Source organism: Ixodes scapularis, unplaced genomic scaffold (genome assembly GCF_016920785.2).
Source record: "Ixodes scapularis isolate PalLabHiFi unplaced genomic scaffold, ASM1692078v2 PGA_scaffold12__126_contigs__length_90152505, whole genome shotgun sequence".
NCBI lineage: Eukaryota > Metazoa > Arthropoda > Arachnida > Ixodida > Ixodidae > Ixodes > Ixodes scapularis.
In genome coordinates, this window is record NW_024609838.1 from 70,063,624 (window position 1) to 70,081,856 (window position 18,233).

General features: G+C 43.4%; 1 protein-coding gene across 1 annotated transcript; it reads left to right on the forward strand.

Moving 5' to 3' along the window:
* Positions 1 to 1,607: 1,607 nt before the first annotated feature.
* On the forward strand, positions 1,608 to 17,932 carry LOC121835245 (transcription factor RFX4-like). The gene is made up of 4 exons (XM_042289236.1): positions 1,608 to 1,694; positions 14,573 to 14,779; positions 17,448 to 17,542; positions 17,753 to 17,932. Coding segments are annotated over exons 1-4 (483 nt in total). The 5' UTR covers positions 1,608 to 1,693.
* The last annotated feature ends 301 nt before the right edge of the window (positions 17,933 to 18,233 follow it).

Below are 18,233 nucleotides of genomic sequence, written 5' to 3' on the forward strand. Positions count from 1 at the left end.
GCAGTTGCCATTTTTGTTGTTTGTCTTTTTTTAGACTTAGGCTGGATGGCGCAATCTACCGCCCGTTGCAAATGGTATATATAGCCATTAACATCCGTCCAACATCCATCCATCCACGTTTTGGGCACAAAGCCTATGATTGGACGTAACTCTCACCGAAAGCAGACGCAGCATCCGTTTTCGTTATGAGTTAAGCCAAGTTTAGGCCAAACACTGAACGGAGCTCTCCTGTCCAATGCATGATGTATAGGTGCCCAAATAATGGAGGGCTCGGATAAATGATGGAGCAGCTACTAAATATGGCGCACTTTCCAAAGGGACCTATGTACGCGGGTGGATTGGGCCGCCCGATAAACGCGGGGGGATTTCGCGGTCGAAACGTTACTACTGCAGCAATAAGGCAGTGCGATCATGAAATATTCCGAGCCGCGTCAGCCGCAGTACTTCCCTTCCAATGTCGCTCCCGCTGCGGTGAAACACAACGAGTCGAAATGCGGCTCGCCCGATTCCTCGCTTGAGGGCCCATATGGCAACGCGCGCTCGCGTATAGGGAGAGTCGTGCGTCTCGGCGGACTCAACACCGACACGTTGTTTACGGACAAGTCCGCTTATGCCCACGCCGGTTGTGGGCACGGCGCGTGCGCAAAAGCCAGATTTGCCCGAGGTGAACCGACTGCGCATGTGCCGTGACGACAGCCCCGCCACCGCTTCAGTGTGGCGTCAAAGCCACTCATTGCTCTACACTTGGTTTCCCTTTCCCGTTAAAGGACCTTTCCACGCGTGTAGCACAGCACCACTTCGTCATTCGGCGCTGGAAAAAGCGCCGACGTTGCTGGGGCGGATCTGACTTGGCGCTATATTAGTGATAGAACACTGATACAGCGCCGCATGAATGCTAAGTTACGTTTAAGTCGGCACTGCATCGGCGCTGTCAGTGTCTAAAAGCAGCGTATCAGGGTTTCTCTTAAGTGACACGGCTCTTAAATCATACAAAAAGACACTGTGTTCCTTGCAGAGATGATGACATGATTACCTGAAGGCACGACTCAAGCATGTTTCAAGCAAGCCTGCTTCATTCATGCTCCGAAAACGACTAAATAAAATTTTTGCATGATCAATAAGACGGTCATACAAGCAATAAATAGGTCTCAGAAAATCTGCACACTGTTGTTTGTATGATGTATAAGAAGTCTGACCGCAGCTTCAGTGTTCAACTAGCTGTAAATATGAACAAATCAAGTCTAGTGAATAAGAAATTATAATGTCAGTCGATCAAATATAATGACTAACAACAGTGCATCATCACTCTCCTCAGTTTAGAATGACATTTAAATATCAATCAATCAAATATAATGGCACGAAAAATCAACAGGATGCAAAGCATATTTAAAAAGGAGCTTCGTAACCCGCCTGTGTTGACAATGATGGCAAAAACTGTAGCTTTAGCTTCACGTGGACTTTTTTTATATACCTCGATTCACACGTTGATATTTTGTCAATAGAACACGTTTTTGTTTGCAAGATGCTGAGCCGATTCATGTGGTTTCTGCGCTCAAAGCTCATACTCCCACTGTCTTCTTTTTTTAACTTCAGCGTGTCTCGGGCCATGCGAACTTTCTCCGAGGATCTGGAGAAATGGCTGGACGGGGCTGTCGCCGGATTTCCCGATAACCTCCGCACTGTAAAGATCGAAAGTAAGTAATTTCGTTCGGGATTCGCGCGTATTTATAAACTTCCGGGTGAATTAGGATCAGCAATTTGAATTGAACTCCAGAGAAACAGGTGCACACGAAAAACTGCATTCATGTTAACCTAAAACCGCAGTCAAACTGTTCACGCATCGTACAAAGGACGCGGTGTTCGATCTGCAGACTGCCTTTAGGATGATCTACTAGAACTGTGACCGAGGCTTTACATTTGGCTGGAGGTTTATTTATTTATTTATTGAAAGTACCCTCAGGGCCCGAAGGCATTACAGAGGGGGAGAGCACATACATGAAACAAAGATAGTAGTATAGTAACAAGTCAACAATATTAAATATACAACAAACAAAGAATAATAATATTAATAGGTCATGGGTCACTGCTAAAATAGCTAGTGATGGAATTTCTAAACAAGTTAGTATCAGTTATAGTAGCAATCAAACCGGGGAGGTGGTTCCATTCCTCGGCTGTGCGGGGTAAAAAGAAGATTGAAATGTTGTGGTAAACGAACTTGGAACTCCAACTTTATGCTGATGGTCAAGACGGGATGAAATGTAAAAGGGGGGGGGGGGTAATCATCCGATTGCGTAGGAGAGGGTTATGAAAATACATTTTATGAAATAGACATAGGCGTGAAATTTTACGTCGCAAGGAGAGAAGTGGTAAACATAAACTATTTTTCATTGATGTGACACTAGCAGTACGATGGTAGTTGGAAAGAATGAAACGGGCTGACCTATTCTGAATGGATTCCAATGCAGTGATTAGAGTATCGTGACCGGGATCCCAGATGGAGGCTGCATATTCTAATTTAGGCCTGATTAATGTTTTGTAGAGGATCAATTTTAGTGAAATAGGTGCCAATGAAAAGTTGCGTTTTAAGTTGCCCAACATGCAGTTAGCACGGGTAGTAACATATTGAATGTGGGGTTTCCATGAAAGGTTATTTGTTAAGTGAACACCAAGGTACTTGTACGTTGCCACTTGCTCCAAAAGGTTGCCATCTAGGTGGTAACAGGGACTATTGTTAGGCTTGCGGGACACTCTCATTTGTTTACATCTACTAGTGTTAAGTTTCATTAGCCATAATTCACACCAACGAGAGACAGAGTTAATATCAGACTGAAGTGTAGACAGGTCAGAATCGTGACAGATTTCACGGTAAATTACACAGTCATCGGCAAAGAGACAAACGGATGAAGACACATTAATGGGAAGATCGTTAATATAGATTAAAAATAGTAGTGGGCCTAAAACCGACCCTTGAGGAACTCCAGAATTCACAGACACGGGAGGAGAATTTTCGTTGTTAATTGTTACAAATTGTGAACGGTTATTTAGAAAAGACCGAATCCATGCGAGAACGTTAGGGTCAATGTTAAGTTTTGAAAGTTTTAACAGTAATAGCTCGTGACACACCTTATCAAATGCCTTGGCGAAATCTAAGAAAGTGCAGTCCACCTGGGAGCCTCGGTCAAGAATAGAATGAATGTCATGAGTGAAGGATAGGAGCTGAGTATCACAAGATAATGATTTACGAAATCCGTGCTGTGCTTCGGTGAAAAAATTATTCGACTCTAGGAAATGTGCGAGTTGGGAAAAGATAACGTGTTCCAGAAGTTTACATGGTATGCTGGTTAATGAAATGGGACGATAATTGTTAGGGGAATACTTATCGCCACCTTTCGGAATTGGAACCACCTTCCCCACTCGCCAATCACAAGGTAAAATACCATCTTGCAGCGACTGTTTAAACAATTTTGAGAGAATAAGAGATGAGTATAGTTTAGTGTTTTTTAAAAACTTGGAATTAATTCCGTCCACTCCTGATGAGGATGATAACTTCAGTTCATCTATAATTTTTGCAATACCAGCAGAATCAACAAAGATAGAATCCATTGGCAGATAACAGGAACAGCTCATCGAAGGGTAAGTTATGTTGCGAATATCGGAGAAAGATTTTATAAATATACTATTTCGTCACTGGGCACGCTGTCACCACTAGAAGTTGTAAGAGAAATTGAAAAACGGTCCTTTTTGTTAACAGTATTCCAAAATTTAATGGGGTTATTTACCAACATGTCTGGAAGACTATGTGTGAAAAAGTGAGATTTAGCGCCTTCAATCGCTTTTTTGTACACTTCTACAGAATTGTGATATGCGGCCCAGCGACGCTCACACTGGGAAAACTTGGCCGCACGGTACAAGCGCTTTTTTTTATTTGACAGTCTCTTCAGGGCTTTCGTGAACCAAGGTGACTGATTATTTTCAAGTATATTTCGGAGCGGCACGTATTTGTTGATAAGGGAGATTACCTTATCTTTATACAAATTCCAGTTTTCGTCAACCGAGCGGCCCGAAAAGTCTGTCAAATACTGGTCAAAGAAAACCGCAAGATCATTGTTAATCTGATCAAAATTCGCTCTACTGTAATCGCGTATTTTCTTTCGTCGGTCAGTCGGCCTAGATACCGACGTTTTGAAATGAAAATGTAACATAGAGTGATCACTGATCCCTGGAAGATAAGTTATGTCACTTGCATGTTCAGGGTGAGTAGCCAATATTAGATCTAAAACACTTGCTGTCGTCGGAGACACTCTGGTGGGATGAAGAACTAATTGCGACAGGTTAAAATCGAGACACAAGTTAATGAACGAATTACACTCTGTAGTGTGTACATTCATACAATGAACGTCATCTGACCATGATATAGCGGGAAAATTGAAGTCACCCAGAAGGAAGATGGGTGCGCTGGGATACCGCATCACTATTCTGTTAATGGCGTTATGCAAAGTCTCAACAAATGACGACGAAGATGAGGGTGGCCGATAACATACTCCCATGATCCACTTCTTATGGTTCAAAACAAGGCCGACCCAGGTTAGTTCTATATCGCACGCAATGTTTAATGAAAAAGATTTAATATGGTCAGCAATTGCAATCAGGACGCCACCGCCACACCTGTCCTGTCTATCGTTCCGATACACATTGAACTTTTTTGAACCATCAAACAGTTCACTGTTCCGTATCCTCCCAGAAAGCCATGTTTCGGTTAGAACAACAACATCAGCATCGGTAGAATCAATGATGGAACACAATTCATCACGTTTTTTTATTACACTCCTTATGTTAGTAAACAAAACAGAGACGTCGGAAAACTGTGACAGCCTAGCTCTACCCCTCGACAAATCCTACGTTGGCGAGCGCGCCTCAGCGGAATCTGGAGTAAGAGATGACTGTGTCTGGGGAATTGTCGGCTGTGCGGGAGAGACAATAGGCAAACTAGAAGGACCTAGCTCGTAGACTTCGCCATTTGTCGAGTTGAAAGCGTAACACCGGTTGTTAATGTGCAGCTTGTTGTGCCTAAGCTTAAACGTTCCTCCCTTAGATTTACCAAATTCTAACAGTCTTTTTCTCGCATTACGCGTAGCAAGCGAAAAGTCTTCGCTAACCGTAATACGGTGCGTTTTTAATGCTTGTCTTGCCATCAGGATCTGGTCCCGCAGTTTAAATGACGAAAATTTTATAATTATAGGTCGTCATTTTTCGTGATAAAATCTTCCGAGACGATGAGCCCGAACAATAGAGTCGCCCGTAACTGTCATGCCAAGGGACGTTCGAAAAACGCTCAACATTCTTTCTTCCGTCTGGGCCCAAGTTTCTGATATGGTGTCAGTAACCCCAAAAAATATCAGATTGTCTCGACGGGACTGATCTTCCGCCTCGTCAAGACGTGCTCGCAACGCAATATTTTCGCCTTGTAAACCATCAGCAACATTTCTGGCGTCGATTACTGCTGTTTGAAGTTGTGCTACAACAGAGGCGCTGGATTCGACTGCAAGGAGCCTCGAGTTGATGTCTGAGATGTTGGCCCTCATTGTTTCTTGGTTCTGTTTAATCTCGTTAATAGATGTTAGGATTCCTGATTGTGACGATTGAATCTGTATTGATTATTGGTTAGATATATATTATATCTGTATTGGTTAGAAGGTATACTTACACCTGAATGTTGCTATCTGCACGAAGATGCCTGTTCTAAGTAAGCGTGCTTTATCGAGAATTTAGACGTTTCGTAGTAAACGCACAAACCTACATTTCTTTTTAGTATTGAGCCGCACTGGTCGTAAGCTCGGTAGACGGCGTCAACGGCAGACTAGGTACCAAAATGATGGAGTACGTCACCATAAATTACGCAGTCGCCGGGAGAGAATCAGTCGCGTTGTCTGCTATGCTACACCTGTAACCGGAACTTTCATAAACTGTTTTTAAAAAAAATGCACTCTTTGCCAAATTCGCCGCAGGGCAATCCAATTGTCTTGGCCCCCCCCCCCCCCCCTTTTCCTTTTTAATTTTTTTGGCTGTCGTCTGTGGTTTAAGTTATGTGTAGGCCATAGACTTTCTGGTTCCAACCGAAACATCCGCCCGTGTCATACGAAACATCTGCAGGTTTGAACCATAAAATCCGCCGACGTCAAACATACAAAATCGATTAAAACGAAAACAAAAAACACCGATAACCAACGGTTACTGTCAAAAATTCAATATTACTTAAAACTAAAAAAAACAACCACCGAGTTCTTTTAGACTTGGACTCTAGAGGAGGCGAATACAAAGTTGCCTCCACTCCAGCGTTTGCTCTGAGAGAGCAAAGAGTGGAGTTAATTGCGGGAGAAGTTTGTCCAATCTCGAGCAATCGCGCGGGAAGCAATTTCTTGAGATTGGCTGTCGCAGTTCCGGTGGCATCCCGCGCCAAATCTAAAAAAAAGATGAACGAGCGTGTCGTGATCTTGGATCCCGTCTTGCATTGGGCAATTGGACATGTATCAATCGCGTAATGCTTTTGTGTTGTTTTTTAGAATGCATAAAGCCGTAGGTTGTGGGATGACCATAAATAGACGATTTTAGAAATAAACTTAGAGCCCCTTTATGAAACAAGGGCAAGCTCTCCCCGCAATGCTGGAGGCCTTTATGGGGCTCTATAATGTGGATGATCGGGCTAGTTGGCAATTCCTGCTTGGATGAAACAGCGCTGTTCCATCCAAGCCGTTATGCGAGGAGCTTGTCCTGGTGGCCGGGCTGACCCAGCCTAAGAGCGGCAGACAAGATCACTAAACTTTCGAAAGCCGCCTGGAAGAGGAAATTCATAAGAAAAAGGGGGGGGGGGGGCAATCTTTTGTCCAAAGCAATAAATGATACTTGAACCACTTTAGATCTATCCGAGTCAAATTAGTCCAACTGTATACGTAAGGTAGCAGTAGCACAGGACTACCAAACCGCCACCTGTCTTTCACTTTAAGACGCTTTCCATTTCTCTTTTTGCGGAAGTGCTCTAGTGACCCCGGGAGGGAGGCGGAGGGGTTAGGTTTACTAGGGAGCAACGAGACGCACTTTAACACGCAAAGAGCCGCATGCGGCTCGCGGAGCCTCAGCTTGGCCACCCCTGAACTATATAGTTACATGTGAGTTCGGTCAACACCACCTAGAAGTCAAGGCTTGCGTAAGACGTCATCGCTAGTGTATCCTTAACGGCCGCCCCAAGCGGGAGACGCGCCAAAGCTTTACGAAAGTCGCCGCGAAGCGGCCGACGCGTGTGTCTTGGCGTCGTCGCTTGCTTGCGTCTTGTACGTCACATGTGAGACACTGCAAGACGCACTGTCGGCGACGCTGACGTGATATACACCAACTCATGTTTACAAACAAACCGGAGCGCCCCTAGCGGACGCCACCGGCGCCGCGCATGCGCGGTGGATGATGGGCAAAAAGCCCGCCGCCGCCCATATACAAACCATTGAATTGCGTTGTTGTCGGCGTCGGTGGGAGTCCCCGTGCTCTTTTTCGCGTTGGAATTGTTGATTCTACGTCCTCCTAAGAATGTCTGACTACTTGAGCGGCTTCAGCAAAACTATCGAGGCAAAACTTTGCGTGAATAATGTGACGTGCGGCGATTCATTTCACGTGGACGCCGCAGAATGGGCGCTAAAGCCTGACTCCCACGATGAAATTCTGCTCGCTATTTACAGTCGCGACGTCGCTCGGACTGCAAAAGCCTGGACCGTAGCTGAGATGGTGGACATCGATACTGAAAACCGAAAGTAGAATCGGGAATTACAAGTCGGTGATGGCCACTGGTAACAATGATCAACAACTTATTGTATCTGTTTACACTTAGCCGACTTACCCCAACCAACCCTCAAAAGTGTTTTGAGGCCTGCACTTAGTTCTTATCGCAATTACCGGGTCAACGTTTGGTTTACGGGCCGCTGTCGTTTGAACGAACTGACGACAAAAAGCAGCCAAGTTTGAAAGAGCAGACGACAGATCGAACGCACGCGCAATGGAGTACGGGCAAGAAGCACCACGTCCCGCGTAAACAAACCATTCGAATGTCACGTTGTCGGCGTCTGTGTGAGTCTGCATACTCTTTTTCGCGTTGGAGTTGATTCTACGTCCTCATCGCAATGTCTTACCACTTCAATCGCCTGAGCGAAATTATAAAGGCTCGTTGCGCCGCTAAACTTTCCGTAAATAATTTGACGTGCGGCGATTCATTCGCATGAACGCTGCAGAATGGACGCCAAAACCATCATGAGATTCTTGTAGCTATTTTCGGTCGCGACGTCGCTCGTGCTGCAAAAGTGTAAAAGGTAGCGGCGATGATCGACGTCGATACTGAAAGTCGGAAGCGGGAACAGACCAAGCGTAGCAAGTAGGTGATGGCCACCGGTACCAATAATTAACATCTTGTATCTACTGTTTACACCGAGCCTACTTAAGTCTTTTGAGGCCCGCAATTACTTCTTATTGCAATCACGGGGTCAAAGCTTGGTCTACGGGCCGCTTTTGTTTGAACGAGCAGACGACAAAAAGCAGACAACTTTGAAAGAGCAGACGAAAGTTCGAACGATCAGGCGGCCGTGTGAATTTGAAGACGCACTGAATCCGTGAGTAGTCCGGACAACTTGGGGTTTTTCTCTCGTTCATGTTGGAACAAAGCAAATACATCTGGTGACCACAAATTGTGGCCCGCACACGCAATCGTAGTTCGACAGCGTCTGGTTTGCCCTTTTCACGGCTGCTATCCACGTTCTCGGACGAACGGAGGGGACAGAAACACATGAAAACTGATCTTCAAACCTTTCCAGATTCTCTTGGTAAAGCCCCCATCGCAGCATTTTGACGAAAAGTCAGGTTTTTTGTCTCGTTTCTTCCAAAGGAACACAGGAATGCATGTCTCGCACGGCCCCAGACCGGAAGTGCGTCCGGCGCGCCACCACCGCGGCGTGACGTAGGAGGGTTGAGTTGGTGTATAAGCGTTACTCAGTGGATCCAGCAATGGGGACTAGAATGCCTAGCTTTAAGAAAGGCCTATAACTCAAACCCCGGAGAGCGTTTGAAATTCAATGGCAATGACTCCTGCGAAGATCGGCTGCAACTTTGCTTGCATCGTGTTGTCAGGAGGAAAACAGGCGGAGAGGCGAAAGCGCTCGTTTTTTTTATTCGTTCATTTATTTACTCATTCGACCCATAAAAGCCTTAGTAGAGAATTACATAGGGGGAGGGGGGGGGGTACATAAAATAAAGAACAGGACAAAGCACGTTGTATGAAGATCACCAAAAGCAGAAAAAAAATGTACGCCGCGTATATTGCGCCATTTTTGAAACAGGAGCAGTGCCAAAATATTCATTTGTGAATTATATAAAAGGAGTCAGTATATTTTAAAAGAGAGGTTATGAACAGAACAACGGAAAATCATAAAAAAAAAGCTTCAGCACTGGTAACTAGCAGCAGTAACTAGTTAAAGGGGTACTCCGCCGATTTTTGAGCTACCTCAACTAACTATATTTTCTGACTCCCCGGCCTTTACCCTTTCTGGTACGCTATATAGTATCGTGAAATTCATAATAGTTATTGCGAAATCGGCAAATGAAAATCATGCAAAAACAAACATTCAAATATACCCGCCCTTTTCAGGGCCGTGACGTCATTGGAAGGTCAGCTTGCCAGTCGGGCGAGCAGTCTAAAAAATAGAATATGCCAATCATTTGTTCCGTGATGGGGCGCGGGGACTGGAGCGAGCTTCCAAAGCATTCATTTGACACCATGAAACTGCTTCGAATAAATTGGGAACAAATTCTACAGTCCAAAGAGTGAACCCCTGCACTTCCACTGACGTCACTTTTTTATTGTTGCCAGTAGAGACTTTCAGTTTGAAAAACACGGTGAGGACCAAAATTGTAAATTCAATAACTTCGTGAAAAAAACTTATTTTGACCTAATATTTGGGATACTATTTTGGCGATGTTGTTTGGCGAGTTTAGCAAAATTTCAAGTAAATCGGGAACTATGAAGAAATCGGCGGAGTTCCCCTTTAAAAAATAATGATGTCAATGAATCACGCAATAGGCTAGTGTCACTGATGTCTACGATGGAGTTGGGAGGGCCGTTCCAGTCTAATATGCCTCGCAGTACAGCGGAATTAATAAATGCATTAGTCGTATCGGTCAGACGTTCGAAACTTCTGGTGTTTGGTGATTGTGTAGGGATCCATTAAGAGGCTTGAGAAAATGTACATTTGCATTATAATAGTAAATTTTATGAGTGACAAAAAAATTACGGCGGTTTTCAAATAGAGGGAGAGAACGATCACGTTTGAGAGAAGAACCATTTATATTATAAGAATAACTTGATGTTATTAAATGTGACCTTTGATATTTGGACGAATTCAATGCGTTTGATCAAGTAGTTTTAAGGGGTCTTCTAGATTGGGTGAAGCGTATTCAAGTTTGAGGCAAACATAAGTTTCGTAGGCTAATTTCCGAAGGCAAGGATGGGCTGCTTTGAAGTGTCATTGATGGACATTATGAGGCTCAAGAAAAGGTACATTTGCATTATAATAGTAAATTTTATGAGCGACAAAAAATGTATGTATCGCTTAATGTATCCCATAATTCGATTATCATTAGCAATTATATCGTTACCTGGGGGACGCATAAAAGGTCAGGAGTGAAGTGAAATCTTAGATATTTGGAAGTAGAAGCAACGTCTAAACCAAGAGAAGAGGAAAAGAAATACAGAGTTTTTTTTTTTGCTAATACAATTCAGTAGTTTACATTTTAATGTGTTAAGGGGCATTTGCTATTTGTCACACCAATTATGAATGATGTCAAGATTGCGCTGGAGAAGTAGATTATCATCTCAGTGGTTAGTTTTCCAGTAAAGGACACACTCATCTGCAAACAAACGCATATTAGAGGACAATAGTGTGGGAAGGTTATTGTGGACAAGAAACAGAAGAGCGCCTAAGACAGTGCCTTGGGGGACGCCAGATGTAATATTCGAAATTTCGGCCTGAAAGTCCCCATTTTTATGTCTTGGTTGGTGTATGCTACAAGCCGCCTCATGTTACCGCTGATTTTGTCCAGGATCTTTGTATTAGCCTCGATGACGTTATTTCTCGTTACCCCGGATGTCCCGTGTTTCTTGGAGGAGATTTTAATTACCCAGGAATTGACTGGATTTCTTGTGAACCAATACCTGACTGCAGACATGTTTCCGAGTGTTTAGAGTTTTTGAATGTTTTTAAATCACTTTTCCTCTCTCAAGTTGTTCTTGAACCTACCCGAGGTACCTCTATTCTAGATCTATTTTTCACGACTGCCCCTGACTTAATTAAGCGCGTAAATGTTCTTGAAGAAATTAGTGATCATAAAATGGTTTTAGTCGAAGTCGAAATGACAACTCAGCACCCCCGTAACCAGTTTAAAGAAATCCACGACTACTCAAAGGCAAAAACTGATGAAATAAGCACAACTATGAGGATCTTTTTTGATGACTTTGAGCGGTCGTTCCGCCTACGGTCTGTTGAAGAAAACTGGATCGCATTTAAAAATCAGCTGAATTATATCCTCAGAAACTTCGTTCCAACAATCAAAATTCCGAACAACCCTTTACGTCCGTGGTTTTCTAAAAATCTTAAGTCTTTTTTGAACAAAAAGAAACGCTTGTACAACAGGGCTGTGGAAAGAAACACGAATTTGTCTTGGGACTTGTATAATTCCCATTCATCTATATGTGCTTCCGAAATTAAAAAAGCGAAAACAACATTCTACAGAGATGACCTAAATGGCCTTCTGAAGTCAAATCCAAAAAAATTCTGGAGTTGCATAAATCCACCGAAAACAAGTTGTGATCTTAACTTTACGGATGCGGAGGGAAATAGATGCACTGACCTTGAAACTGCCAACAATTTTAATGAATGTTTTAGTGAAGTTTTTACCAACGAATCGTTTCCGTTACCTTCTTGTGAATTGACCTATGACCACGCTTTCTTGGAAAAGATCACTGTTTGTTCACGTGGTGTAAGTAAACTCATCGAAGACCTTCCTTATCGTTCCTCGCCAGGCATAGATGGCATTAACACTAAACTATTGAAACTTACGCAGCCGTTCTCTAGCGACATACTAGCTTCATTGTACCAGCAATCCCTCGAAGATGGGCATTTGCCGAGTGATTGGAAGCATGCAAAAATAATTCCGGTTCACAAGTCTGGTGACACGTCATGCTTAAATAACTACAGGCCTATATCGTTGACGAGCATCCCTTGTAAAATATTAGAGCATATCCTATATAGTCATATTATTAATTTTGTCATGGAGAACAACATTCTTTTTGAGGGACAACACGGCTTCAGAAAAGGCAAATCGTGTGAGACTCAACTTTTCGAGCTTGTAACCGATCTTTATGATAACGTTCATTCGCTCCAACAGACCGACTTGATATTTCTAGACTTTTCCCGGGCTTTTCATTGTGTACCGCATCAGCGGTTATTACAAAAACTTGAAACGTTGAATATAGACCCCTCACTGATATTTTGGATTAGACAATTCCTTACGAACAGAACTCAATCCGTTGTAATTTCTGATCAGTTGTCATCGTCCACTGATGTTAAGTCTGGCGTGCCCCAGGGCTCTGTCCTGGGACCCCTTCTCTTCCTTATATATATAAACGATCTCCCTGTTAGCATTTCTTCATCGATTCGACTCTTCGCAGACGATTGTGTATTGTATAAAAAGATAGTACATATAGACGACACCTCGACACTTCAAACCGATCTGAGCTCTATTGCTTCGTGGTGCGACAAGTGGCAAATGCGAATTAACATAGATAAAACCAAATATATGACCGTGACAACAAAGAAAACATCAATTAATTGCAGCTACTCTATCAACGGTGTCCCTCTGGAAAAGGTAAATAAATATAAGTATCTGGGTGTTTTTATTTCCGATAGTCTTAATTGGCATGACCATATTAACTACTTAGTTGGGAAAGCAAATCGTTCTTTAGGATTCATCAGGCGGAAGTTGTATTTAGCTCCCCCTGAAACTCGTTTGCTAGCTTTTAAGTCCTTTGTCAGATCGCAGCTCGAATACGCCAGCATCATATGGTCTCCCCACCAGGACTACCTGATTGACCTAATTGAAAGAATTCAAAACAAAGCCGCGCGCTTCATATTTAGTGACTATTCACCGTACACGAGCGTTTCGGCACTGAAACAAAGGGCTAATTTACCTTTATTAAAAGTCAGGCGCAAAGTCTCCCGTCTTACCTTCATTCACAATATTTATTACTATAATGTTAGCCTTAAGGAACTCTTATTACCTCCCCCTCATCGCATCTTTCCCAGACATGATCACCCTCACAAAATTCCTTTATCAAATTGTCGCACTAACCAGTTTCGCAACTCACCATTACAGCTTGCCATTGCAGAATGGAACTCTTTGCCCCACCACGTTGTAGATATCATAGATAAAAATGAATTCAAATCACCATGTGAACGTTTGTTTCACTTTTCCATGGAATGAATCGCGGGATGGTGTCTTTCTTGTTTTTCCTGTGCAAAGATGGTCTTTTCTCTCTTTTTGTAGCCTGGTTGGCACGTTGTTTCCTGTTTGTGTAAAAGTGTATTCCTTTCGAGTGGGTGCATTGCATTGTTTCTTGTTTATTAAGAAAATATGTACGATATGTATCGTTTCAATATTTTTGTCGAAAACCTTGTACTCCCCCCCCTCATACAATGCCCGAAAGGGCGCTTTGAGGTAAATTAAATAAATAAAAATAAATAAATAAATTCACATATATAAAACGAAGCGAAAGAAAGTTACGGATCTATGACAGAGTTAGTGACTCCAGATTTAGTGGGGAGAGTTTTGATATTAAACGACAATGAGGTACACGATTGAAGGCTTTAGATAAATCAAGAAACCTGGCATCAGTTTTTGAGTTAGTGTTCATGTTAACTTGAAGCGCATGGGTGAAATTCAAGCAACTACCTATCGCATAAAAAGTCTTTCCGAAATTCATGCTGATATTCATAAAATAAAGTGTTAGATTTATGGTACGACGCTACATCAAAGAATATTACATGTTCTAATAACTTGGACACCGCATTAGTTAATGATATGGGACGGTAGTTATCCGCAGTATGGCAGTTGCCCCTTTTGTAGATTGGAACGACGTCCCCAACCTTCCACTAATGTGGAATGCAGCCGGTGGATAATGACCGTGTGACTAGCAAACAGCATATTTCACTGGTTAACGTCCTTAGTAACTTTTAAGATCTTTGAAAAAATTGTGCGGACTCCAGCCGAGGCAGAAGAACGACACTTTTAGCCCCTTCTTGCAGCTCATATTGCTGACGTTCCGCCAGGAAACCACGTGACCCCAATCGAACGTTTGGAAACACTCTAAATCTAGGCACACGAGGGATGACGTCTGTGGGGGAAAGACGCGGGCCATTGTTTTCTATAGGCGGTATTGGTCCGATGCCTGGTTCGAAGCCAACTCGCGTCCTGTACCTGCGACCCGCAGTGGGTCGGCGGTTCTCGCAGAGCCTGCGGCGGCACCTGTCCCTGAGCCAGCTGGTGCAGGCGTGGCGCGTGCTGGCCCGGGGCGGAAGCCAGGGGTCCGGCCACATGCTGCGCGACTGGAGCCAGCTGGACCTGACGGCCCTTTGCCAAGAGACGCTGTTCGGGGGGCAGCAGCAGCCCAGGCCCTCGCTACACTTCCTCTACAGACGTCAGTGCCACAGCCGGCTTAGGGGCTGCGCTCTTGCCCGTCCCTAAGCCGCACACTGCTCGTACATGATGCAAAAGACACGCTGTTCGTGTTCGACATGATGACAAACGTATGCTCGAGGCATGTATGCTTCAAAGATATGCGCAGACAGTTTTTGTGTGAGAATAATAAGAGGGTGTTCACTGCAGACACAATGACAGAATTATCTACATAATCAAAGCACGTTCGCTTCGTATGTTTGTATGCTTGAAACGTCTCTGCAGACAGGCTTTTGTATGACGAATGTCACAGGGCGGTCATACAAGCGAGACATGCGCTTCATACAGCGTCTGCAGACTATCTTTTCTATGATTTATTAGCGGAGTGGTCGCGGCTTTAGACTCCGTCGAGCTCACGTTAATTCACCATCCAAAGTATGGTGGGCTAGAAGGGAGAGCTGTAACGGTCGCGCGGGCGAGAGCAGTTTCCCGTTTTCTGCGCAGCGCTCGCCGTACGCTCGTCCAGCCGACAGCAGAGCAAATCTGCGAAAGCTTTGCGAAAGGTGCGCCGCGGAACTTGAGTCGTCGCTTTCGCTGGCTGGAACTTGCTGGAACCCGGAACCGGGGAGAGCGGCGAGAGCGTGAGGTCGAGACTGAAGGGACAAGGGTCGCTTGGTGATTACGGACAAAGAGCGGCGAGCAGTCTTGTCGCTGCCGTAGGCTATTTGAATATACCGCACGCTGAGCGGCGGAAACGGGGGACTACTCTCGCTCGCTGTGCCCGGCGCGTGATGGTCACACTCCCCCTTTCTAGCCTACCATATCAAAAGAACGCCATAGGAACTGAAAAATAAATTGACAAAATTAGCCAATTTTAGTTGAAAAGAGTATGCAGAATGACGTTTTATGGGGAACGCAGCGGGCGCTGACGTCCACCCTCGGCTTTCCTGGCAGGCGCCGCCGTGTCTTTTCAAAGCATCGCCTCGTCCTCCTTTTCTTAAGCTTCTTTCTTTTTATTTTGTTCTTATTATATTTTTTGCAGTACATATGCACACGGTATGACGACGACGAATATACTACTGTCTGAACCAAATAGAGTTCGTTAAATTATTAGTTAAAGTCGACATGTAAGGTGCCTTGATTTATCCTAAATGAAATCGGCACCTTGTATCGAAGCAACCATTGCCTCGAGTTGCAACGAAGAAATTACTTACATCTAGTAAACATTTGACGCCATAAAATCAAATAAAATAACGCTACTGGGACCATGGGGTTTTATATTTGACAAAACAGCAAATATGAGCAAAGTCAGAGTAATTAATTTTTGTAGATATTCTGCATTTCTTTTTGCTAAGCAGGGTCGAGAAACACCGTGATTTGTTTTAGAAGGATCAGATAAATCTGATTTATTTTATTCAAAACGGGTGTATTGGATTTAGGTTTCTTTGTCTCCAAGAATAGTAATACATTAATACTATATCTATGTTTAAACCTGGAATATTAGTTGAACAATCTGTCTGATCACTGATAATGTTGCGGAACTACCTTATTTAACAATATTTTATTGATGGCAACTCGCCCTATTAGGACAAGAATAGGCTTGATTTCTTAAAGTCGGTTAACGATCTCTATTTGCTTCGTTTTTTGCGTCCTGACATACTTACAATATTAAATTACTTTCCTAGTTGTCGTTTCTCTGTTTCGCGTTCTGGTTTGCTTTACGTAAGTAGTGATGAACGAAGTGGAAGGTATAAATAAAGCTTAAGGCTCCAATTACCCAGAAGAGATGTTTGTTGATCGTTGTTCAGCCTTATATAGATCTTTCTTTTTTATGACTATTTGATTTAATTATAGACAAATTCACAGAGAAAAAGAGTATTAGCAAATGAGAGAAAAAAAGCAAGAAAAAATATTTCCGGGGTAATTTTTGGTGGGAAAGGTTCGATTTCATTCAGCATGGCGAGACTGGCCTGATATCTATTATTATTAGATCACTATTTATATCAAGATTAAAATAATATTAAAAGGCGATTTAAATAATATTAAAATCACAATTTAAATCATATTAAAATCACAATTTAAATCATATTAAAATCACGATTTAAATAATACTAAGGTCACAATTTAAATACATATTTAAATCTACTTGATCTTTATTATCCACACTCATGACAATGTTAGGGACGATACCCAATAACCTACCTTTTTTGTTTTCTTTCTTCTAACCTTGAAACAAAACAAAAAAATAAAGCGAAGTCATTGGTTTATTGAAACACTGGTTTTTGTGCGTTATGCTTATTCCGGCACGAAGCACATTTTTCTTTGGAATCTTTTTAAATAAGTTTTCTACATTGTCTCACTTGTGTGGCGATATATTAAGATCTTTCAATATTAAAGTAGGTTCAATCAATTTCCCGATGCGCGCTAAATAAAAAAAAATCAACGTGTTTTGCATTCAAACGGAAAATGCTTAATGCACTAAAGGTTTATAAGCTTCTAAGGCCCGATGTGTAGACCTACCCTCGGCTTTGACGTCACGCCCGCTGCGGTGACGCTCCTGACGACACGTGGCATGGGCAGGCTTCCCACCTGCCATGAATCTGCATGGTTTCTGCGCACGCGAATGCCCACACTTGGTCTAAGCAAACGCGGGCATGTTTTTTAAACAGCGCGTTAACCTCTCTTTGCAGTGGTCAAAGAGTTTGAGGCATTTCTGGCAGAAGACACCCCCGTGGAAGTCTATCTAGATTGGCTCGAAGCTGTCATCCGGAAAACCGTGTCTTTGGTGAGAAAACATTCTCGTTCCAAAAGTGCTTTTATGTGTGTATATATAGGTATATACCCTCGTGTCGGGAACTAAGGATAAAGTGTGATGTTAATTAAGGCGTGTTAAAAAAGTTGTGCTTATGTATTTACTGGTATTTCTCTATGTATTTACTGGTATTTCTCTGTCTGTACTCTTAAGACCGCGCAAACTCTGTGACTTGCGTCGCAGCCCAGCCTGCGGAGAGGGCTCTCTGCCCGAAAGCTAGCTGGGGAGTTCCTGCTTCTCTGGTCGGCATTTGGGACAAGGATCATTCGTGACATGACCCTTCACAGCGCGACGACCTTCGGTAAGTTTCCATGTCTTCATTTATCAAATATCGCAGCTTATCTTCAAGACCTAATTCTCTAGTGTGTCCACTGTGCTTCTTAAGCTGTAAAACGAACCGGAATAATCGACGCCTGCACATGGAAAGCTCTAAATTTCAGCGGATGTGCATTATGGCGGTGGATGTTACCTTGTGAACTTTCAAGGCGTAGTTTTATGTCACTAAATAACTAGAGCATCAAACTTTCTGGAGTCAACGGCGGACGTGTTCGAAGACGACCGAGTTAGCGGTGAATGTAACTTGTGGCGCCATTTCCAGGTAGGCGCAGCTGGCAGACGACAGAGTGCGTCGTGCGGTAGAAGCCCCTATCGGGAACGCGTGACA

Coding starts and splice junctions, on each gene's coding strand:
- LOC121835245 (XM_042289236.1), top strand. Junction 14,780..17,447: donor GCTACACTTCCTCTACAGAC/GTCAGTGCCACA, acceptor CTCTCTTTGCAG/TGGTCAAAGAGTTTGAGGCA. Junction 17,543..17,752: donor TCCGGAAAACCGTGTCTTTG/GTGAGAAAACAT, acceptor CTTGCGTCGCAG/CCCAGCCTGCGGAGAGGGCT.